Source organism: Colius striatus, chromosome 1 (genome assembly GCF_028858725.1).
Source record: "Colius striatus isolate bColStr4 chromosome 1, bColStr4.1.hap1, whole genome shotgun sequence".
Taxonomy (NCBI): Eukaryota; Metazoa; Chordata; class Aves; order Coliiformes; family Coliidae; genus Colius; species Colius striatus.
In genome coordinates this window covers 163,148,214-163,173,141 of record NC_084759.1, presented here as the reverse complement: position 1 = coordinate 163,173,141, position 24,928 = coordinate 163,148,214, and the positions used below count along the sequence as shown (strand labels likewise).

General features: G+C 34.1%; 1 protein-coding gene across 1 annotated transcript in view; it reads left to right on the top strand.

Moving 5' to 3' along the window:
• Positions 1 to 24,928, top strand: part of LRRIQ1 (leucine rich repeats and IQ motif containing 1) — a 109,955-nt gene that overhangs the window by 5,570 nt on the left and 79,457 nt on the right. The window contains exons 5-14 of the mRNA XM_061992451.1: positions 808 to 913; positions 1,619 to 1,848; positions 3,737 to 3,811; positions 3,989 to 5,194; positions 6,135 to 6,287; positions 8,567 to 8,717; positions 13,702 to 13,895; positions 14,613 to 14,740; positions 20,714 to 20,787; positions 21,076 to 21,169. Of these exons, the coding sequence (XP_061848435.1) occupies positions 808 to 913; positions 1,619 to 1,848; positions 3,737 to 3,811; positions 3,989 to 5,194; positions 6,135 to 6,287; positions 8,567 to 8,717; positions 13,702 to 13,895; positions 14,613 to 14,740; positions 20,714 to 20,787; positions 21,076 to 21,169 (2,411 nt within the window). The remainder of the gene's footprint in view (positions 1 to 807; positions 914 to 1,618; positions 1,849 to 3,736; positions 3,812 to 3,988; positions 5,195 to 6,134; positions 6,288 to 8,566; positions 8,718 to 13,701; positions 13,896 to 14,612; positions 14,741 to 20,713; positions 20,788 to 21,075; positions 21,170 to 24,928) is intronic.

The window sequence follows — 24,928 nt, the reverse complement described above, 5'->3', positions numbered from 1 at the left end:
ATTATTTGCAGAATATTATCTTAATAGTCTGATAACACCTTTAAACTTCTCGAATCTTATTCTTTTTGTGATGATCAGGAGAGTGTGCTGCTATTAATCTTGCTATTTTATAGAAGCTGTAAACATAATAATGTCTGCAACTTTCAAAGACAAATAAAGACTTAGGAAACTGGATTCTCTCATATTTTCATAGGATTTGACTGAATACCTTGCTGAAGTTATTAGAAAAACTTAAACTTGTATTGAATCACTTTTCATTTGTCGCCTGGCTTTTATGAGTGAGCACCTGTGCAAACAAGATCTTTTGTTCTCAGAGCACTATTGTTTAGAACAGCAGAATTGCTTTATGTGACTTCAGCTGCATCACAAATATTAATATATGCCCCAAGCATACAGTGAACAGAAATAGATGCCTGCTCTGGTAGAGGGGTTGGACTACATGATCTTTTGAGGTCCCTTCCAGCCCTTGAGATTCTGCGAAATACAAAAATCTTCATACCCATAAAGTTATTTTCAAATAGATGTCTTAAAAGTGTACTCTTTAACTATTTCTTCCCCTATATGTCTAACAGTATTAATACATAAATATAGTGCTTAGTTCCACAGAAATTAAAACAAATCCCAAATGCAAAACATTCATTTTTCAAGTCAAAATATGAAATACTAAAAAACTCCAGTCACTATAAGTTTCATGTTATTGTACTTGTCACATGATGATAATCTTATCCCTGTTCTAGAAGATTTTTGTAGTGTTCGACTTTTAAATTTTGTTTCTTGATTCTTAATGACAATCTTAAACTATATTAGGTACTATTTGAAATTGAAAATGAAGACTTGCAGATCATTACAACACCTTGTTCTAATAGTCAGTCAACCAGTGATGAAGTGGTCACTGATGACCGTGTTGTTACAGGTAAGCAAACACATTGTTTTTTGGTTGAGTTTATCTTTAGTGTCACATCAGTATTTCCAGCTTTTCTGTTTTCACGAGTATCATAACATTCTTTGTAAAGAGCTACACGTTACAATATGCAATGGATTTTGATAAGTCATGAATTGAGCATGAGCAAAAGCTTGTGCTTTTATCTCATTTAAAGATCACAAAATTATCCTAGTTTTTAATGTCTTGATAGAAATCTATTTCAAAAAATACTACCCAAAATTAGTTAATTATGAACACAAATGGAAATTGGATTGGAGGCACCAAGTAAGTTGTACTTTGGCTACAACTCTTTTTTTAATTTTAATGATCACATTGGCTGGGAATGTTTCCTTTCACTGTGGCCTTTGCAAGTTTTGGGGATGAGTGCATTAGTTATAAAACCCCTGCTGACAGCCACAGAAGACATTTGTCCTGAAGCCACAGTGTAATCCTGAAATATGTGATGATAGAATAAGCATATTGTGTCACTCAATATGTGTGCGTCATGATAATACGACATCTGTGACAGAAATTACTTGCATTGTAGTCTAAACTGATTTCCTTGGGTATATATATTACTGGCTGTATTAGCACAGAATCCTTTTCTTGTCAATAGTTTGAAGACTGTTTAATGTCCCCTCAATATTTATTAGGCAATTAAATAAAAGGTTTGCTTGTTTTTTTACAAATTCACAGCTGATATTAAAATGAGCTTCAGCCTTACTCATCACGAAGTAGAAGAAAAATGTAGACAAGAATTTGAACAGTGGGAGAAAAGACAAAAGGAACTTGAAGATGAGAAGAGGAGAAAGTGGAAAGCTGAGAGGGAAGCACAGGAAAAGCAGAATGAAGAAGAACATGCAAGAAGAGTGCAGCGTCTGAAGGAATTTGAGGCTGAAAGAATGAAGTTAGAGTTTCTTCATAAGGTAATTAATGATTCTAAAGCCAATCTGTTCCCATCTAGACTGTATGAATTCAAGATCTAATGTGAAAAAGAGACTACTGTCTCAAACTGTATGACTGTCCTAAGCTCTGTCTACATGTGGTACCAAAGTGAGATGTTAGACGAGATGTTAGACATATTTAAGTGCAATCCACAGGGTTTTATGTCTTTACTGCTTTGATGAACAGTGATTTTGCTATGCTAAATGTTAAATTGTTCTTTACACTTTGCCCTTAGTAAGTTTTTGTATTATGACACCAACCAAAATACTGGAAATGAGAGTTGCACTCACAAATGAAAAATGGTCACTGTGCCTTAATTGAAAATACTTACTTTGGACTTCCCACCTCAACTTCACATCTAGATGGAAAAATGATAGGTGAAATAATTTAAACCAAAATCATTTGTTTCAGAAATGCTGATGCTCATATACTCCATTTTCTTGTCTGTGTCTGGCAAGCTGAGAGAGACTTCCTCTACTGAGTTCTGCCGCAACAGAACATGACCTCTCATGCTGACTGATTATGTTCTCAGAATATCTAGTTGTATCTTGCTATAGTGCGTGGTGCATACCAAAGGGTAAAGTTTGATAGCTTTCTACACAGGGACATAAGAACATGAATTAATGTAACCCTCAGTCATTATAATTGTGGGGCCACAATATTTTATTACTTAGCCTAAATATTTATGTTCTGAGAGATTCACAAATACTGCATTTTCAGTTAACTGATTTGTAGGTCTCTGAAGAGGTGAGCATCTGGGTCTCAGCAAGGTAATTCAAGTCACCAAAATTAAGGAGGATCTTAGTAAGTGGAAAGACCTTTGATCTCTGAAAGCCAGTTCAGTGTCTGATGTAGCTCCGTTTTTGACAAGCTACAAAATTGAATGTGCTCCCTCTGCTCTTTGTCACAAATAATTTTTGGATGTAGAATGGCTTACTTTCTTTAGACAAGGTCAGGCATGTCCCCATTTACACACTTTGGTAGTGCTGTTGCCAGCACACTCTTTCTGAAAGCAAGAGATGGACTCTAAGTTCCCCAATTACAGAAGGATCTAGTAATTGATCTAGTCAGCTATTGTCTGAACAGCATGCTTCTGAACATTCAAGAAAAACAGTGCCTAGGCACCTGGGAGACTTTATGCTCCAAGTTGGAAGTGCTAGTTTGTTTATATGGGTTCCTTCATATCCCGTGGTATATTTGATTTGGCTGATAACTGATTTATCTTGGTTCCACTAGGAGCCTGTGGTTTTTAGGTACTTACTATCTGCTGATTTTTAATCAGATGTAATTCCTGATGATTTGGGGTTTTATTTCTGATTTAGAATATGCTGGGCAAGGAGGGAAGTGCTATTTATTTACAAATAGTGATAAAATGGACTCAAACTTTCATTTTCCATTGAGAAACGATTACAGTGAGAAAATATGCTTTATCTTTACTGAACCAAATTAAGGTTTAAAAGTTTTTCAAGATTATCAATAACATACCAGTACAATTAAAGAGAACCATTCACTACTTTCAGAGTGTGTGTTTCTATTTTGTTTCTGTTATCTACTTCTACTTTGAATGGTTTTTCAGAGGCATAGTTTTGAGTTTCAACAGTAGTACAGAGTTTGGAAAGGAAGGTGGCAGGTGTTTGGGTCACTACTGAGTTGCTGACTCTGAAGGTATGCATCTTTCAGTGCATGAGCAGATCTGCATTACCAATGCATTTCTTTTGATCCTCCTACAGCCGAGTTTTTCATTTTAATTTAGGAATTTACAAAAGTGGACCTTGTAAAAGTCAGGAAGCTGGGGGAGATTGGGGAGAGGGTATTTTGTAATGTTCCAGGATTTTGTACAATGTTAATTTAAGTTAATTTGTTTTGCAGAAACATCAAACTGCATTAGAAGATGAGTTACAGAAGGAAAAGAAAGCTTGGAGTGACAAAATGGTGGAACATGAGGTAAGGTTCTACAATGAGCTTCTGGCAGAAGCCTCTGAAGTTACTGTCATATATTTGAGAATTAATGTTATTCTGGAACAGTTAATACACCAAATTCTTTTTATTAATGATAAATATGTGCCAACACTCATCCTAATTTAAAAGTGTTTGAAGACTTTCCCAATTGTTTTGACTTAGGAATTGATCGTGAAGCTACAATTGCAAATGGAGGAGGAGAAAAAGGCATTGGAAGAGCAGAATGCAAAAGAAAGACAACGCCTGGCCGAACAACAAAACATAGCAGCTGTGAAAATCCAAGCTAGAATTAGGTCGTTTTTAATCCATAAAAAATATGCTCCCATCCTAAAAGAATGGAAAGATGAAATAAAAAAGAAGCAGAGAATGCTAGAAGAAATAGAGGGAGAAATTAAAGAAAAAGAAGAAAAATTGAAGAGACGAATAGAAGAAAATAAGCAAAAGAAAGAAGAGTTGAAAAAGAGACAAGATGAACTTGAAAGACAGGCCTATTTGGAAAAGATGAGGAGGCGTGAGGAATATGAGAAAAAGAAGGCAAGCATGAGACTTGAAAAAGAAAACCAGTTTCAAATGAAAAGAGAAGAGCAGCGAAAATTAGGAGAAAAAAGGGCAAAAGTTGTGATGAATGAAAGTGGAGGAAACAGCAAAGAAAACATAAAAAAGGATAAGCAGACAGAAAATAAAAAAGTCATAAGAGAACCGGAGGAGCTAAATAAGCAAGTGGAGGAAGAAAAACAGATTGAATTGATGGATGCAACAAATAATTGTATGATTCCAGCAGAAAGAAATTTAACATTGACACAAAATATGCTGGGCTGTGAGAAGAAGGGACAGTCATCTCAAGTAAACAATGAGAACATATACATGAATTCAGTAACAAATGTAGAAGAAAATTACTCACAAACTAGAGATCTTAATAAGGCTCCAAATAGTCACACTGCAAAGGATGAATCTGTTAATTTTGGAGCTAATGACACAGTAGAAAGTAAGGCAAACAATTTATGCGTCAGTCCACCAAGTCTCCAGCCAATTGCTAATAACAGAGAAGTCAAAGATCAATTTTCTCAGTCTGAAACACTGAAGAAAACTGTGTTTTTAACGGAAGATACTAATGAGAAAGTGAGAGAACCCTGGGACAGAATTCAAGGTATAGCTGAAAGTTCCAGTAGACTAATTCTTCCTGATGATATTGAAAAGAAGAGAATACACTGGATGAACACATGTAAATCTTGGTCTAAAATATATGAAGAAAACCAAAGAAAGCAAGCAACTATAAAAAAACAACTGAGAAAAAGTTTGGTTAGCAAGATGCCTCCATTAAGTACACAAATGATAATTCGTAGTGGCCCTTGGACTACTTTGCAGCAGGTAACTTTACTGAAGATATAGAATTAAGTGGGAAGCCATACCATCCTTTTTGTTTTGTTTTTAATTTGATATGTTCACAGAATGTTGTTTTCGAAAAAGAGGTTATCGTTGAGCAGGATGTAGATCTCAATTAACTTGGTTCCTCTACACAAGTGCAGAATAAGGACAAGGAGGACTTTTCAATTCCTGTGTATATCATGGAGCAGACTGTTGTGGTAGTAGACGTTAGATGATAGTATCTTAAGCCTGTAAAAGGCAGGGGCCCCTACCTCCTATTTTCTGCTAAATTAACATGTCTTTATGTGAGGGTCTCAATTTCAGCTCCTGCTCATCTAACCCCCTTTCAGAAGACTGGTATCTTCCAGAAGCAAGATGTTGCTGATCAGCTTATAGATGGTATTTTGCCATGAAGAACATGTCTTAGTTCCCAGCACTTAGTTTTCCCTACCACTTACTAACTTGCCACTATATACTTGCTCTGTGATATTGTCTTGGTATCCACTCTGAGACAACATATGCACACTTTTAGTCTGAACTGGTTTTGTCTGTTCTTGTGTACTTTCGCATTATTTATGATAGCATGATGGGAAGCAATTCACATAATGATTGTTTTGCTTAGCATTAATCTTCCATACATTGAGATTCAATGTCATTAGCAGAACATCACTTTTATTTATTTTAAGATGTATATTAAAATCAAACAGATTGTTTTTACAATATCTTCTCCCCTTTAACAGACCACACCCATCATTGCCATCCTTTTCTTATATGAAAGGATATTTCATATCCTCATATGAAGGAATTGACATTAGTTACTTGCATTTTCTAAAGTGTTAGTAGAATGTTGTTTTGGTACCTTTTCAAGAAAATAACCATAATGTGATATTGTACAATGAGTGTTCAATTACAATTAATTTGATTTCTCAATAAATATATGTAGGTCACAACACTTACCTTGGAAGATTTGCCAGCCTGTAGCCTCTCAACATTATCTGAGTGTGCAAATCTTCAAGTTTTGACTCTGAGGCGCTGTGGTCTAGTTGCGCTGGAAGGACTAAGTAGCTGCAAAGACCTAAAGTACATCAATGTGGAGGTACCAAGCATATTTGATTCTTCATTGTAACCCAAGGGGAGCTGCCAATTTTGCTGCTTAGCTGATGATACAGTTGCATTCAACTGGATATATAACTTTGGATGCCGTCAGAGCACAGGAATTTCAACAAAATACTCCTGAACATAGACAAAGTTATGCTAGCAATTTGTCTTGAATATAACAGTTTGCATTCTACTAAAGCAACATCCTGCAAATGAATCAAGCTGTAGTCAGAAAAGTGCATGAAGTGCATGATAGTGCCAGTCTAGGATTAGCATTACTATGGCACAAAAATTCATTCGTTATCTCAGTCTCTGATTCATGAGTAGGTAGATTCTGTTCACCATAGCAGGCGCTCAGCTTAAGCTGGAGTAGGTAGAAGACAGTCTTCTGCAATATACATCTTGAATGTTGGTTAAAGTTACTCACATATATACCCAGGGAACAGTGGAGTGAGTTACACTAGAGGCATAATGTCTAGGCAATTGCTACTGCGCAGTGTCTTACTCGGCCTTTCAAACTTAATGACAAAAGAAAATCACAGAATCTTAAAGGTTGAAAGGGACCTCAAAAGATCATCTAGTCCAACCCCGCTGATATATCTTAGTTCCAGAATTTAACAATGTACATGAAACAACTCTTTTCACATTTTTTATTTCATGTATTTTAAAAACACCAATTCACAAGAAAATTTGTATGTGCTTGTTATTCATAGAAATCTTGAATGTTTCTGCTTGCCTAGTAACTAGTGGTCTTTCCAAAGTATGGGGCTTTTGTTGGTCTGGGTTTTTTAAAATTACGTTTGGAAAAGAGAGCTGGTAATAATTATTCTTAGGAGTGTTTTCTGTCCAGTAATTAGAGCTTTGCAATATGTCAGGTTGAAATGCTTGTGTTTTTTCTTAGTTTTCTTGTCCAATTTCTGGGATTTGATAATTTGGCATACCTCAAAATACAAAGCAAAGGACTAGTATAAGGGTGTAATATCTATCTAAACTGATAATCTTAATAAGATTGGTGTTTATCTGTGAATTTTAGATAGTATTTATCTTTTACAGAACAATTTTGGGTTTGTGGTTTGTTGTTTTTTGTGTTATTTTAAAGTGTGATGCTTTATATAAAAACCTGGATTGCCTCACTGGCATTTGTCAGGATAATTTAGTTAAGGAGAAGACTCTCAGATGTACTTTCAGGTATGCGTTCTTAATAATCTAATCATTATATATATTGTTGATAATAATACTTTTTACTTTCACTGTGACAGCTAATGTGACGATTGTCTTCCATTCAACCTTAAAGAAGGAACAGCCTCTTTTGTGAGGCTATATGTTTGAAAGAGTTTTTCGTGGATATTTCTCAAAAGCAGCTGCCTCTGTTTCCCCTGGACATTCATTCCTACTTGACATTGCACCTTATTTCTGTTGATACAAAAGCTAACATTTAAGCCATATCAGGTCTCTGCTTTACCTTACTAGTGCAGCTGAAAGGGCTGTCCAAGGGCAGGAATCAGTGTCATGACTTCCAAAGGAAACCTGTAAGCAGCTCTGCCAGCAGCTGAAGGTAGCACCTAGATCTAGTTAAGCATGTTAATTCTGGAATAAGAATTAGACTCTCTGGTTTACTCACTCTGTTGCAGAGGCAGGCAATTTAAATTTTGTTTGTTTGAGCACCTGCAGGTGAAAAACAGATGAAAACAAGGTGAAAAACAAAAGAAAACAAAAGCAATGCTAGCAAATAGTGGAATAAAAATCTGTGAAAGCCTTATTTAAAATGTCATGGGGGGAGGAGGGTGTTAAAAGAGCAAGATCTCTTGGGAGAAGAATGTTAGCTGAGAACAGTGTTAATGTTTGTGGCCAGAATACTTCTAAATGCAGATTTTTCCTATTAGTAAATAGGATTCCATCAAAGTCATAGCTGTCTTCATTACTGTCCAGTAAATTTGATGATTTTTATGCAGTTTTTAGTTATCTCCCAAAATTTGTGAAACCAGGAAGGTGTATATGGAAAAGACATATATATGTCATTTCTGTTTAAACTTTTGGGCATTTTTAGAGCCAAAATGTAGTTCAAGATATACTTTTGTTCTGTCCCAGCAGGGCACAAAAGGCAGTTCCTATGACTCATCAGTTTGTTTTCTTAATGGAAAAAATAGAGATGCCCTTACTCCTAGCTAGAAGTTTAGGATAAAAATAAGCAATGATGACAATTTACCATATTTATACACATAATTATGCTAGTATGCTTCAGATGCTATTTAATATTCTCATTTTCCTTTATTGCAGGAAAACAACATTCAGAGAATTGACTGTGAAAATCTCAAAAATCTCCATATTCTAATTCTGAATAAGAACTGTCTTACATCAATTTGTGACTTAGATGGATGTGTAAATCTCCAAAGTGTTGAACTTTCCTACAATAGAATCACTCGAATTGGTAAGAAAATGAATGAAAAATTATACCAGTTGGTATAACAATATTTGTGCTGTTTGTATTCAGAATTATCCTTCCCGTGGATTCAGGGCCAGCCAAGTGCTAAGCCCAAGGAGAATGAGGTAGCAGATTTAAAACAGACCTGCTTTTTGAAACATACTCAGCTTTGCATTTATTAGTAGCATGGCTTAGTGACTGCCACATATTCTGTCTACCAGGTGATATAACTATTGTCAGACAAAAAGAAGCAAAAGTATTTCTAGAAAGTTCCCTAATGTAGTATGCAGTAGCTCAACTGGAATCTGTAAGTAGCCTGAGTTCAGTTTTTCTCCAGAAACAATTAATATAAAGCATACCTTTGCATCTGCAGAGAATATCAGCGTGTTCCTGACTGACACAGTAAGTTATAGTGAAATGATATTATCTGACTGAGTCTGTGAACCATGATAACACTGGACCACAGCCTCTCTTTCTGCTAAAATGCAGCCCATTCTGGCTTGAATCTATTGTTTCATATTTACCTCCCACTCTGGCACTTCATTGTTGCTCATTGCCCTAAAGCTAGAAAAAAGAATGAGCCTTTGGTAAAATCATGAAAACCATTTAGACACAGCAGGTGTGCCAACACCTATTATATTTAAAAAGGCAGCTTGTTGTATTTGTTAAGTCCAACAATTGGCAGGAAACAGATGTACGAGTGTGCAGTCAACAGAACTCCTGTGCATCCAGATCACTGAACAGATGCATCAATGCATGAAATCTTTCTCCCAGGTGTTTTGTGTTGGTGAGGAATTTTCCATGTAGTGAACAAACAAGTGCTTGCCTCTCTGCTTGTACTGCCACTCAAACTGTAAAGTGCCTAAGGGGTAGATACTAGGTCTCAGCTTCTGGCAAGCCAAAAATATTGCATTGTGAGCTTTGTGTTATGTAGATTTAGTATAGATATAATCAGGATCCAGAGCCTTTTCTCCTGACAAAAGATCAGGAAAGTGTAGTGTAGTAAAAATAACTGAGAGCTTTTCTGTTTGTAAGTGGAGAAGCCAGTTTTTTGGTTTTAGAATGATGTATGGAGGGAAAACCATTAGTGGTCTTTCAAAAGCCCCATTAACAGTTGAGGAAAGGTAGTAGTAAATTGCTAGATGATTACTTGAAAGGGAGCTCTTAAGGCTTGAAAGTAGCAAATTTCCTTCAAGAAGGCAACACAGCAGATAGAACAGACTTAAATTTAACAGCCCCCCTATATTCTAAGGACTTGGGTTTTGGTGCATGAAATAAGTAAAGGCCACCAAATATAGGTGACTATATAACTTCAGTATAGTAGTCATGGAATCATAGAATAGTAGGGGTTGGAAGGGACCTTTAGAGATCATCTAGTCGAACCCCCCTGCAGAAGCAGACTATAGTCTTAAGACTACAGTATTATCGTCTTAGCAGAGATTAATTTTCAGAGATTTGTCCATTAAAATAAAATCTTATGGTCAAGGACAAGAATTGCATATGATGAAGTATTTTTTTTATAAATTGAAATTAAAGAAGAATTCTAAAGAAATCTATATTTGGATAAGATTCTTATTTATTTATTATTCAGATTTATCTGATTTTATATGAATGTCTGCAAGATTACTGTATCAATGACTTAGTACTAGGATATACATTTAGGTATCTGTGGCATCTGTGTGCAATGTAGTATCTTTGTACAGACCAAGTGAAATAAAATCCTCTTGTGCTTTCTGTTTTGCATGATGTGCTGCTAGATTTACTGAATCCATAATGAATTTAAGTGAATAAATAAATGCTCACAAATATCAACTTAGATTCTGTCTTTCTCCTCTCCAGAATTGCTTTGAGGATGTCTGGTTAAAAAAGATGCATAATGCGGGATTTATTTAATACAATAGCATATTGTTTGTAAGCAGTTGCATAGAACACTCAAAAATGGATTTATGGATTTTAAGAAATTAATGTGTCTCTCCCATCTGTAAGTCTTGCAGGATGTCCCCTAGCAATTCTGGAAGCTACAGTACTGTGTAATGTTCTCTATTCATTCAGCTGTAAGAAAGGCTGTAGGATTTTTTCCTAAGAAGTATGGTTTATTTATGTTTCTAATACTTCTATTTTAATAACTTATTGTAGGAAATGTTAAGCATATTATAATTTCTTTTTTCTTTTTTTTTTTTTACTCCTCTCACTGAAATACAGCATCAGTAGGGGAAAAATTAGAGTTGGCAGAAAACCGTTAAAAATAACAGTATGAGAAATAGGCCTCAATGTTGCCACTACTGGCAACATCACCAGGCCACCTGCATGGATCACTCAGCCCACCCCTGCTGAGGGGACAAGATCACTACATACACAGTATGGATGATGCTTCATTCCAACTACTTGTTTACGCCATGTGCTTTTATCTGCTAACACAAGCACCTCCTTTCACTCCACCCCGTGCCCACCTCTTCTGTACCCTCCACCTCTCATGTTACAACCCAAGATCTTCCGGCCACCTACAAACACCTCAATTATGCTTTTAAGACTGCATAATCATAAATTAAATATCAGTAACACATTGAAATTCAGTGCACGTGTTCGTATTTGGAAGATGAATGTTTTTACTTCTAAATTTTTTTACACTAACAGTAGCATTTTGACTTGAGCCACAGAATATGCTTTTGCAGGGTGTTGCTTTTGCCTTGGTATGTTGGATAAAATTCTGGCAGCGCTAAGAATTGCAGTGCATGAGTGTGGATAGTCAGAAGTGCTTCTGTGGACCTACTCTCTTTAAGAAGACCCAGAGAGGTGCTTTGTTTTAGTTTGGTTTTTTTACCAGACACCTTTCCATTTAGGATTTTTTTTGTTGTTGTATGTGTTCTTCATGTTTGTGTTCACTGTCAACTTTCACTCTTCTAGTATGCATCTTTGTCACATATAGAAGTTACTTCAGCTGAGATAGTCCCTAGCTAACAGACTTCAGCTTCACTTCGTGAATTCCTAAAAGCTGCTTACATGAAGGTTCTCCAAAAATCTTGCTTAAACCATATATTATTCAACAGAATGCATTTTCCAATATACTACTATAGCTGTTACTCGTTGCATCATATATAAAATGTCTGGAAATGTGCAGAAGATCTTCATTCTTATTTTCAGTTTTGCATGTGTGTAGGAAAAACATTAAAATAGCATCTGTTTGTATTACATGATTCTCTCAAGTATATTTCTGTTGGACTGTGTTTGACAGTTCCCGAATAGATTGGATCCCATTGTATGTAGCCATTGTATGTGTGTTCCATCTGACATACAGTCTAATTAAACAAGATGAAGGAGTAGAAGGAGATGTGAAAACAGTGCTTTGTGCAGCATGCAGAATAGGAAATTTCAAGATCTTGCGTTAACTCTTTGCCTTTTCTTACTGGGTCTGCAGTTTCTCCTGTGTGTCCCACTCTAGACTAATGAAGTGTTTTTAAAGTTTGCAGTACTGCTGTGCTGGTTACTTCAGGGAGGAGATTTAAGAACTGCTCTTGCGAGATAGTCTGAGGAGCTCTTAACGCAGTCTGAAATGAAATTGTATTCAGACCACTAGATGGTGCTGGTTCCTTTTTTATTTTTAATCAAACATAAAAGAACACAACCAGGATCTTGCAGTCAGGATAGCATGTCATAGGCATTTTTAAAATTCTTTCAGAATAATTAAAGGTTTGTATGTTTATTTTCTAAAGAAGTTTTGAAGTTGCAGAATGAGACATTTGTTTTAGGTTTAGGATGGTATCTTTTTAATGTTGGACAATTGTGCTATTTCCACTAGGTGCTTTCCATTTTTAAATTACTGTGATTTGAAGGCCTATATTTCATTGGATTTTTTAAAATGTAATGCTAGTTTTCACATTTAAGTTTTTGAATTCTGTTTTCTTCTTATTGTTCATTTTCTTTTTTTCATTTCTTTTCTGTACTCTTAATAATCTAGACTGGAATCTAGTCTCTGGTCTCGTAATCCGGTTTATTCTTGAAGGACAGCCGCAAACACATTCACCGCTGTAAAAGCTTACCCAACTTCTTTATGGGAACTTGGGAAGTTTTGGGTGAGATAAAGACGAGATAGAGTATTACCTCAAATAATCAGGTGAAGATTGCATGAAAGAAAAGTTATCTCTAAAAGTCCTTATTTTAGATATATTTTGAAAAGGGTATCCCTTTAGAGGAGTTGGGTCTGCAGCAAGTTGGATGCATCAGTGCCATTACACAACATCTAGCAAGTATAAGATTGTGGAAGGACACAGTGTTGTGATTTTTGCTGTTTGAAGAGGAAGAAACAAACACTGAGAAGAACCTTTTTCATCTTTTAGGGGTAGAGATCACACACATTCTTGCTCTTTACACTAGCTGGCAGAGGTAAGCTTGTTGAGAGTGTAATAGGTATGGAAGTATGGCTTTGTACTTAAAGGCACTAAATCTTTATAAATGTCTTCATTTAAAATATTTTATGACATAATTCTATAAACAAGATGCATTTCAATAATAGAAGTGATGCTGGCCTAACTTTTTAACACAATTTCTATTTCACCTTGGTGATAAGTTTTAAAAAAACAAATAATGTAAATGAAATTTTAAACATAAATATATTTTCCATTCTTAAGGGCTATTTTAAGAGGACTGTTAACCATTTCACAGAGCCCGTCGGCCCTTAATAGCAGTTATAAAGTGCTCAGAGCATAGTAGAGTTTCTCACTAAAAGGGTGTTCTGTTCTGACTGAAGTGCCAAAGGAATTATGGACTGTTGATATTGCTTGGTTAACAAGATCAGAAATTTGTGACCTGTATGTGTTGTATATTTGATAGGGTTAAAATATATTAATTATTTTAAAACCTTCTACAGGACTAACATTAACTTTTACTGTAGGTAATATAAATACATTGAAGGTTCAGAATTTTCTTAGTACTTGAAAACCAACAAGGTTTTATTTTGTTGTGGCTTAATTCAGCTAAAATCTTTCCTTTTCAGGTGGTCTGCAGTCACTGAAAAATCTTCAGCAATTAATTGTGGATCATAATTACTTAATCAGCACGAAAGGTCTTTGTGAGGCACCTACTCTCATTCACCTAGACTGCTCTTTTAATCATCTCACAGAAGTTGAAGGCATTGAGAATTGTGGCCTGCTCCAAATTCTGAAGTTGCAAGGCAATAACCTCAAGGAGGTAAAAAGCTTTGAATTGCTGATGTATGCTGTTGTGCACACATATTTCTTAGTCATATTTTTCAAAGCACTGATTGTGCTGTGGGATGTTTCAGGATTTTCTTTTCCTCTATTAGAGGGAAATTTTTCAAAAGTAAAAATGACTAGCAGTTAAATATTTTCCTATCCCAATGTCCTTGAAAATTGGCCACTCAGAGGTACGGCTGTGATATTTACCTGCTTTGTTTGTAGTCTTCAATTTGTATTATATGATGCTGACTCTTTGTTTTAAATGTAACCAAACAATATTATTGTTGCATATAATAGTTCAGGCTGATTTGATGTATGCAGATCTTCTAAAAGTTGAAGTTTGTGCTGCAGCATTTAAAATAGGAAATTTCCTAACTGTCCACTTAGACATGTGTATCGACAATGAGGAGAAGAAAACCATTGTCAAGTAGTAGCAAATAACTGGGCAAAATAGTAAGACTATGGCTTTTGAACTCTTGATTTTGGTTTTTTTTAATAATGTACTGTTAAGATTAGGTAGAAGACATTGAAAAATAATTACCACCTGATATATAGAAACTTTATACATATATAACAAAACTATACATATATGCAAAATGTTGGGGTTTGCTAGTATCTATTAATGATTTATGAAAAGCATCTGGTAAGCATTCCGTTGCTGTTTTTCTAATTTATATTAATTTTAAATAACCATCTTTTTTCTATTTAGCTTCCAAGACTGGAAAATCATGTTCTCTTAAGAGAGCTATATTTGCATGACAATAGCATTTCTGCTATGAGAATGCTTTCTTTGTATTGGTTGCCTCTACTGCAAATTCTTTTGCTGTCTCAAAATAGGTAAGCAAGAAACATTCTTCCGCTTCCGAAAGTGATACAGAGGAATTTACTAACCTAACGCTCATCTGAAAAATGTAGTTCTCAGTATGGTTAAAATATCACTGTCTTTTCCATATATCCTTTGAAAATACATGGTTAACAAGTAATTACATTGGCTACCTTTAGCTAAGAAAATATGAAGCAGTATTAACTATGCACAGTAACTTTTTCTATTGTGAAAATAATTTTTGAGCATTGTGGCATTATTAAAACCATAGTGTTTCTCTTTTTTCCTTTTTTTTTTGGCAATTGTTTCTAGAGTATGTCTGTCAAATTTCATTTTTCACAACTACCTTATTCAAAACAGACTTTGAAGACTGTTAAGTACAGCTACTAGAGTTAAAAAGAACAAATGAGAATGTTAGGGGTTTTTTATACACATATGTTAATACCCTCCAAAACAAGCATATTTGCTTTATTTTTTCACCCTTGTGGTTCAGATTCAAATGTATAAAATAAAAAAGAAAGATCAAGACAAGCAGTGTAAAACTAGATCATGACTCAGGTACTCTGTAATTAGCTTTCTGTTCATTTTCTAAGGTAATCTGCAGATCTGTATAGTTAGAACGACCAGATATTCAGGAGTCAAAATTTTTATTTCCTCACCTTCTTATTCTCAATTATAATTATGCTAAATGATGAAGAACTAATTTAGAATGTGTTAGCAGTAAAATGAATTTTCAATTGCTATAAATTTACTATTTTTCTATACTGTGACTATCTTGCTCTAAAAAAGATTGATCTCACCTAAATGAATAAAATGTACTGTTACATACAATATACAGAATATACACTGAAGTGAACTAATCACTTTTCTCTCCTGGTAGTGAAGGGAGGATACATTTAGAGTGTTATTCATCTGCCATTTTTAGCCATTGGCTTTGAGACTAATCATACCCTAAAAGTGCTTGTTCTTGTTCATCTTCATTGATTATTAACATAGTCAAAATGACCAACTCTTATGCACGTGTCTGCATTTGAAAATATGAATCCTATCTTACGTGATATTTAGAGCAGTAGTCAACTGTAGCTGGAAGCCTGTGGGAGAAAAAATCTACAAGACCAAGTCCTGTTACAGTAAGGAATATCATTCGTGGAAATTAACATTAGTTGTGTAAATATAACCTATGTTCTTAACTTTTTCATATTGTTTTTGTATCATCTCTAGTGAAGTAGTATGTACATACAAAAGCAGTGCATGTACTCCTGGACATAAATATAAGACAGAGCTATATTTACAGAATCTAATCTTTAAGTTGCTCGGCTTTTAGGGTTTTATTTCTTTTTATTCTGCTGGAGTTCAGAGGAGGTGCTTCCTACCTGTGATTAACAAGAGCATTATTTGTCAGGAGATGGACTTTGTATCATATGTATTGATTTAATTCACATTCTTCACTTTTTGTTTTTCTTATCCTTTTCAGCTTTTTGTGGAACACACAGTAACATCACTCTATCTTCTTGTAGCCTTCCTCTTCCTTGGGTTTGTTTTACATTAAGTTGTAGCTATGCTGTATATAATAAAGTTTGCAAAACTGCTTGAAGACCTCATATGCCTACTAGGGAGTGAACAAACTTAGGAACATAGTCACAGGTATAGTTTGAATGCAGCCTCTCGATCTTGGGTGTGCTGAACTGGCCTTGTAGATACACTTTATATCACTTGCCTATCCTGTGATTTTAGAGTTTTTTTATGTCCCTTGTAGCACTTATTCTGGTTTTCCAGTGGCCAAGCTGAGATGCAGTGTTTGGTCCACAAAGTTCCTTCTTTGCTGGACCAGGAGAAAGCATATATTTTTGCATCAGCAAACTGGATGTGCTGAAAATACACACACACTCCCCTCTCCAAACAATTCCTTTCCTTTCCTTGATATATAGCTTATCTCGGGTCTTTGTGACAAAGAGGACAATAGAGCCTTAAATTCATATTTAAAGCCTCAAAATTCCTGGCATTTCAGTAGCCTGCTCACTTTATATATACTTATAAGCAGCTCCATATGTGTGTGCTATAGCATAAGTAACTTGATGTTCTATAGAAGCAGTTAATGTAATGGAATAAGCTGTTGAAAGAAAAGCTGTTTCTTTACTTTTATCCTACAGCTAGTGCTATTCTGTGACTTTTTTCAAGTGTGCACTGAGTGCCATTTCCTTTTACTGATTGCAGGAAGCCCATATAATGGTGATGCCATGAATCTGTATTCTTCCTAAAAGTAAAGTACTGTGAGAATAAAACTCTTACACCCATTTACAGGATTTTTTTTTTATTCCTGAGATGCTTTGTCTGTATCATAAACCAGAAATTACCAAAGATAAAACTAAAAAAAATCATTTTAAACCCGCTATCTAACAACAGGGGATTCTAACAGTGATTCACTCCTCAAGTGTAAAAATTACAGCTATTTCACCTCTGCTGCTTTTATGAGGTATGTTATTCTAGCTTTCCCATGCAAAGCATATACTTGCTTAATGTGTGGTTGACCAAAGCCAGTGAAGAATATTCTTTTGAGTTGGTTACTACAGAATTTGGACTATGAAGATCGGTGCTTTATTTTGTAGCAGCTGGAGAACTCTACAATTAAGTTAGTATTAAAAAGGCATTTTCTTTTTTTCTTCTGTTGTGGATAAAGATGTAGGCGTAGAAGAGAAAAACTTTGCCCTTGGGGCTAAAATGAATAAATACTTAGTGGGTGTCAAGAGTTCATGTGGTATTTATATTTACATGTAATCCAACTTAATTATGTAGCTAACTTATTGATGTATTTTTCAATTAAATGTTTTACTGTTAGGTGCTAAATTAATCTGCTCTTCAGATGGCCATTGTCTTTTTTTTTGGAACTTCAAAATAAGTAAATCTGTTCCTCTTAAAAATTCTATTTTAATATGTCATTAATACAGAAAAGTTCTTTTTTGCCGACTCTTGTTTTTCATTAAGATAACCCAAATGTGATAGATAAATAATTAGGATTTAAAAAACAGTCATCTCCAAAAATTCCTTTTTTAAAAGAAACTGATTTGGTCAGAGTCAAATTATTTGTGAACTTATTATACCCATATTTTTGTAACTAGATGCGTACTATTCCCAAAAAGTTTATAATAAAAAGCTAAAAAGTCACATCAATTCTTTCTTAGTATGTATAGTTCTCGCTACTTAATTATATATGTATCTGTGTTTTTAACCTAATTTCTTGGACACAAGAGTTAAACTCAGTTCTCCAGAGTCATCATAATAAATCTAAATGTTCTTGAAATAAGTCACTTATGAAACAGCAATACTTATATATAGTGGACTTCCCCGTCCCATTCTCACCCGTCTAAATTTTTTTATCACTTTCAGTAATTCTTTGCTGATGATTGAGTTTATCTCTAGGTATGTGGCACCATAGGCAGTACAGTTGAATACTAGAGGAGTATTCAGGAAACAAATAACTGAGAGATTTCCTGCATTATATTTGATTACAATTTATGGTGAATATTGCAAACTAAAGGATTTTTAAGGAAGAAAAAGAAATAGGGGCTTAACATAAAGAGCTAGATTAATATACATTTATTTTTATTATTTTGTCCTCCTTCCTGCTAACCTCTCATTAACATCAATGAAATTTTTTCTGGGAAAAAGCAGATACACAGGAGGACTTGGACCATCCTGACAATAACTTCTATTTGTGTTCAGAAAAGCAATTGTTATTTTCTCTGGTGCATTCTTGCAACTGTTTGTTGTTTAAATTTTGTTTTCTGACATAGAGTTCCTGTGGCTATCTGTGTCTTGCCCTGTTACAGCCTTAAATGAGAGCAGAAAAAGGAAGCTATAGCTTGCTTTTTTGTGAATATCTTTTACTTTTGTGTCTTCTTTGTAATTTATATCTTTCTTATGCCCAGGGCTAATGTGACAAGGTCAAGTAGTATTAAGTTTTCAGTAATGTCCTTTGTCTTTCTGGTTTGAATTTTCTTAGGAAAAAAATTAACAAAGAATGTCAGTATAGAGAAAGCTATAGAATGACGGGGAAACGTTTTAACTCTGATAATGCCAACAGCAGGCAAAGATAGTCCAGTAGATAATTTCTGATTCACCATAGCATAATATGGCTAGAGATGTAGAGGCTCAATTACTATACATTAAAAAATACTGCCTTGTCTTTTGTATCTTTTGCAAAGTATGATGTTTATTTTCCTGAATACTTCTAAATATATGAATCTATAATCTGAATCACGGATTTTCGGTCTTCATAGCCATACTATTAGCCACTATGATTATATGTGTTACAAATATATAAATATATTTGAGTGCTATTGACTGATCGTGAGAACCTAAAATACTGATATTTGTAATACTGTGTACAGATCTACATATAAGGCTTAATGCTCTTTAGAGTTAATGCTTCATATTTGTTTGAATCTATGGAGAGCTGGCAGGGAGGTAACAGAATTACATAAGACTAGAACCAGGGCAACTTTACAATATGGTTTGAGAAAGAAATGTAAGTATAGTCCTTTGTAGGACTATACTAGGACTTATCCTTTGTATAGTCAATTGTCTTTCTGTCTGTTTCTCTGAATTTACTATTAAAATATTTTCATATAGAAGTATTTGTCAACTGAACATGGAAACAATTTATCTTTTCTATTTTTGCATATGGACAAATTTCCAATAAGATTCAAAAATCTACAACCAACATTTGGTCCAGAATTTGTGTACCTGAGTTAAATCCAACTCCATCTTTCAATTGCCTGTGCCAGGAACACACCAGAGTCACACATTTCAGCATTAAATAAACATTTTTTTACTCTAGCCAGTTTTAAGTTTGTGGAATGAGTGAGGTTTTTTGCATGGTCATGTTTCTGACCATAAGAATTCTGATTTATGGCTTTCAAAGGCAGTGTAACCCTCAGACAATGCTGCTTCCCATGAAAATTAACAGTTACAAAGTGACCACATATATTACTATTGTTACCATTCTGTCCTTATGCTTAGGTTTTATCCTTGCAGGGATAAAACAAGTTACCCGATTTTTAATTTTTGTTTAAAAAAGATGAAGTTGATTTTAATCTGAAAGGTAATAGTTTTAAATAGTCTGGCAGCTGACTGAACGATTCAACATTCATTCTTAGTTGCACCAATGCAAGTTTGTATAGAAAAGAAATTCGAATAACATTGGATGCTAATGTTTTAATAGTAATGATGCTACGCATCTTAAAGTCCAAAATCCTTTGTATAGATGAATATCAATTGATTTTCCTTATGTTTACTCTTCAGTACTCTAATAAGAATTTTTTCATGGTTTTACTACTGCTTTGTTGCTTTATTGCATAAGGAAAGCTTTGATGTGTCAAAAGAGCAATTCCTCAACTGTCAGTTCAATGGGTACCTATTTGACAGTGCCTTACAAAAGTAGTTAGAAAGAAGAAACACTAAAAATATGTTACAGGACAGTGCAGCCTAGACATCTTGAGAAATACAACTGTGGTAACAATTATGTTAGTTTTAAGATCTGGGAAGTAATGTGCTGAGTGGAGAAGATAAACTAATTGACAAGTAGTTTGAACAATGAAAAATGAAGGAAGAGGAAAGAGGATTCTTCTCCAGCATCAAGGCCTTCTGTTAGTTTCATTCTAGTTATGGTGCCTAAAGCAAAGCCAACTGAGTTGTGTAAATTTTATGAGACTTCAGATCCTCATGATTAAATGCAAGAAACTGAATGAAATATTTTCCAAGTAAAACTTTTAATTAGTCAATATTAAAAACAGCTACTGAGAAGACTAAGAAATACTTTCAAGTTAAAATGTCAGTAATTGATTCTAGCACCTTGGATAGCTAAATGAGTGTTTTCTTATTTGCATAAGTAAATTGTCATAACTATAAAACACTCTGGTACTTTTCTGTTTATGAAATGTGGTTTTATTTAATTGAAAAAAAAAATACGTTCTGTTTTATTCTTCTAGAGTAACTGAGCTTGTGTCTTTAAATTCATTTATATCTTTGGAAAAGCTGGATATCAAAAATAACTGCTTGTCAGGTGAGTTGTATAAAAACACAAAAACTCATTCAAACAAGAACTTGGTAATTAAATTATAGATTTATTTCAATTTGATTGTTCTAATTTCTTTGAGAGAGATATTTGCATAGAAAACATATTAATATTTTCCAAATATGGATGTTACAGATATTAATTACAACTATACAGTATAGATAGCAGAATTTGTTGTGTTATCTCTTGATTTTCGTAAGTCTTACTTTCCTGTAAGATTTTATGAGAAATAGCATGGTTTGTATTAAAATTGTATCTTTTTTTACCACAATACAGATCTTAAAGGTGTCATTACATGGTTACGTGGATGTGATAAACTAAGGGAGTTGTCACTCAGTGGAAATCCTCTTCTTCAAGAAAGAAATTGGAGGTAAGAATATAAATTAATTTCCTACATCAAAATCAGTCAAAAACTAAGTACATTAGTTAAATAGGAGAAATAAGTTAAGTATGAACACAACCACAAACTGGAAGAGAATTATATGACAATAACAAACAAAATTAAATTCTGTGATTTTTGTTTTCTAAGAATTCCAGTTTGTAGTTTTGTTTAAACAAAAGTCTTGATGTTTGACCTTAGAACTTGAAAAAGCAGCAGCTTGTGCTAAAACTCAGTTGTAGTCTCTCTGTGCTCTTTAACTGTTATCTGAAATAAGTATCTTTCTTTATGACAACTTCTTTAGACAAATGAAGAAATTATAAAAATTATATGGGCCTTCTTTGTGCTGTTTATTTGTAACTACTTCTTTCTCCATTGATCACAATATCTTCAACATGAATTCTTGGTTGTACCTCTTCTGACAAGTTTACCAAGTTTGATAACTTCGACTTTCCAACTGAGATTTTTGTCTGTCATTACCCTATTTTACATTTCACTAAAACTTTTGCACAAAGACATGACGGTCCACTCAACCTTTTTCTCCTTCTCTTTCATCTGCACTATTTAAAAGCTTTTTATATTGTTATTACACTTGCTATTCTCAGGATCATCAGTTTCTATTACATAACTTCTTGGAGTGCTCTTTCCTCTTTGCTGTCCATTCTTTTTTCTTATTTAGTCTTCATCCATTCACTGCTTAAACAGTCTTGCTTCTGTGAGAGGTTCACATTGAACATAGCTAGATAGAATGATAGAATGGTAGGGGTTGGAAGGGACCTTTAGAGATCATCTAGTCCAATCCCCAGAGGGTGGTGTCTATAAAAAACGTCAGGAATCCTGAGACAAAAAAATCAGAATGAATGGTTGATTTTTCCCTAGGAGTTAGACTTTTTTCATGATCTGAGAGTTCCTTATCTTTACACCAAAAATTAATAGCTCTTAAAATTATGAAAGAGACACAGATGTAAAAATAAAGCTGTTCTTTGCTCTCCAGTGATGTATAATACTGAAATTAAAATCTGAAAAAAATGAAAGAGATGGTCATAGAGACTCTTACATATTTATATAAGAAAATGGATAGAGTACAAATATGAAATGAGATGCAATCACTGAAATCCCTGAAATAAGTTGTTGTGACAGGATTGTATTTGTAAGCCATATAAATGAAATTGTACATGTATAGAATTTTTTATTTATTTTTCTTTTGCATTTTAGTAGAAGTCTACTTGAGAATGTTTTGGTCTGACACACTGTACGCAGACTGATACTATCAAGCTGTATGAGAGAATTGCTTAGCAAAAGTACTGTAGTGCTGGTAGTGATGTTAACTTAATGTGAAGTGCTCTTTCATCTTTTTTAGATGAAACAGCTTTCTAGTCTACAGGCCTTCAAGAGCAGAATGAAAAGTTGGAAATGCAATGTTAGGTTTTTAGGTGATGTTCCAAAAGACATGTCTTGGAATGGTAGTGTCTTTAGTGGCCTCTTACTATAAAATTCCATCAAATGTACAAAGAAGCATTAAATCCGTAAGAATTTAAATCATTACCAATTCTTTCAGATAAGGAAATAAAGCATTTACCTAGGAAAGTGTTAACTTAATAAAGTGTCTAAGTAAACGAAATGAGACACACCAGTTGGACTTTAATTAAAACAAGTCACTGTGGTGGGTTTTTTTGTTAGAAAACTATGTTTTTTTTTTTTTTTAAAGTTAGTTAAAGGTGAGGCTTTACACTGCAATGTTACAGAAGAATGCATTTAGATAAATTGTGTTCATGTTTGCAATGTCAGATTGCTTAGTATAACAACAGCAATGTTTGGGGTGAGCAGAGGTGTTGTATTAAAAGAAAAAAACAAAACCACACTTACATGTATATCTTCCATTAGAATATTTTTGTAAAAATTTCTGTTTAGTATTTCACTGTAAAAGAAACCTCTTTGAAACTTTTAGTTGGAAATGTGTGAGTAGTTTAAAGATAACTGTGAAAATACATTCTTAGTTGTTTTATGTGTTTTTAATGAGCATACTTATTTGCATTCCCATGACTCAACAGGTAATTTATGAAGAAAAATCAGTGATTGTGACAATATTTTAAATTCCCATTTGCATTGTTTTAATTCCCACCATTTTACTGTTATTTCACTTGTAACCTGGATTCTGCATTCCAGTTTAACTATAAGAACTGACACTTTGGATTGCTTGACCCAACAGGGCTTTTATGATTAGACAAGAGATTCATTTGTCTAAAGGATTTAAAGTATAGGATATTATAAAATATGGATTTGCTGAATACAGCATTGACCGTAACTTCAGGCAATATGTTCCAGTGAACTTTACATAACCCTTTGATACCAACAAAGGAATTAGTTGTAGAATTTCCCAATCGGTTTGTACTTTCATGTCCAGCTAGTGATAACACCAACAAAAGTGAAGTAGTAAGAAATTGCTTTTTAAAAATTAAACCCTGGGATCAGTCTGAGCACTCCTGGGGGAATGTATTTCAATGCTGTAATGATTAATAGAGCCTCTTAAGTGACAGAATATTCACCAGGAAGTTTTCACTAAATGAAATATTGACTCGGCCCTTCACCAGGAGAGACGCAGCTGGACAAACTAGTGTTGAGATCCCATAGCTCTAAGACACAGCATTTCCAGCATCAATCAGCTTTCATTTGGCACTTTTTTGATGTATCACTATTCAACATCAGCTTTGGTAATTTCTCTTTATTTGTTTAGGGACTGTCTATCTAAAGTCATCATTTTATTCCAAATGTATTTCAGACAGTGTTTTATATTACGTTATTGTACAGTAGGGGAGGAAAGTTGGCAAAACCTATTCTATTGAGCTACATTTTAGAATATTCTATCACAATCATAGAAACTTTCTCTGATTATAAGCTTTGTCTGTGTTAGCTGAGCTGAATAATAATCCCTTACCTTCACAGAGAATAGTTAGGGAGTTCTAAAATTTTGACAATATTATCTTTTTTTTTTTTTGTACGGGGACTTACAGCCTACAGTAAGTGTTCTTTCAAGACTTCCTAAGTGTTACTTGAAACTAAATGAAAATATTGTCAATGTATTGATTTAAATAATTTTGCAGTCTTTAAAATTTCAACATATTTGGTCTGGTGTAAGAAATATATGAAACAAGGTTGCAGTAATAAATTATATTTCACAATATCTGAACGAGAGGGCATTGGTGATACTTTTTTTTCTAATCAATAGATAAGTTTCTTACACATATTTTTTGTTACATGGATGGCCTCAACTGTCCTTTTATATAGCAAGGAAATGTCATCTCTACTGTCATCATCCCTTTTACTGATCAAAATTCAATGTCTCAAAAGTGGATATTTTTCTTATCACTCCTACTAAATATCATATTGCTTATGTGATATTTGCAAATGTTAAAGGGAGTAAGATTGACTATGTTTGGTATTCTGTGCAATTTTTAAATCTAACCTTTAAACGTGTCAACAGTTATAAACAGTGCTGTATCTTAATCCTATGACTTAGTTTTCTGTGTTGCATTACGGGTGCTGATGCACAAGTGTGTTAAATTTTCCTGTGTCAAATTTTCCTGTTTAAATAGGTAAAATACTAGCTCTAGAGGACTGAGAATGTTGCCATTGACCTCCCTGGGGTCAGTATTTCACCGGGGTCTTTATACCAACAAAGTAGTAAGAAATCTTGCTGAGTTCTTTAGTTTATTAAAAGTGAAGTTTTAGTTAATATATTAACGTGTGAAA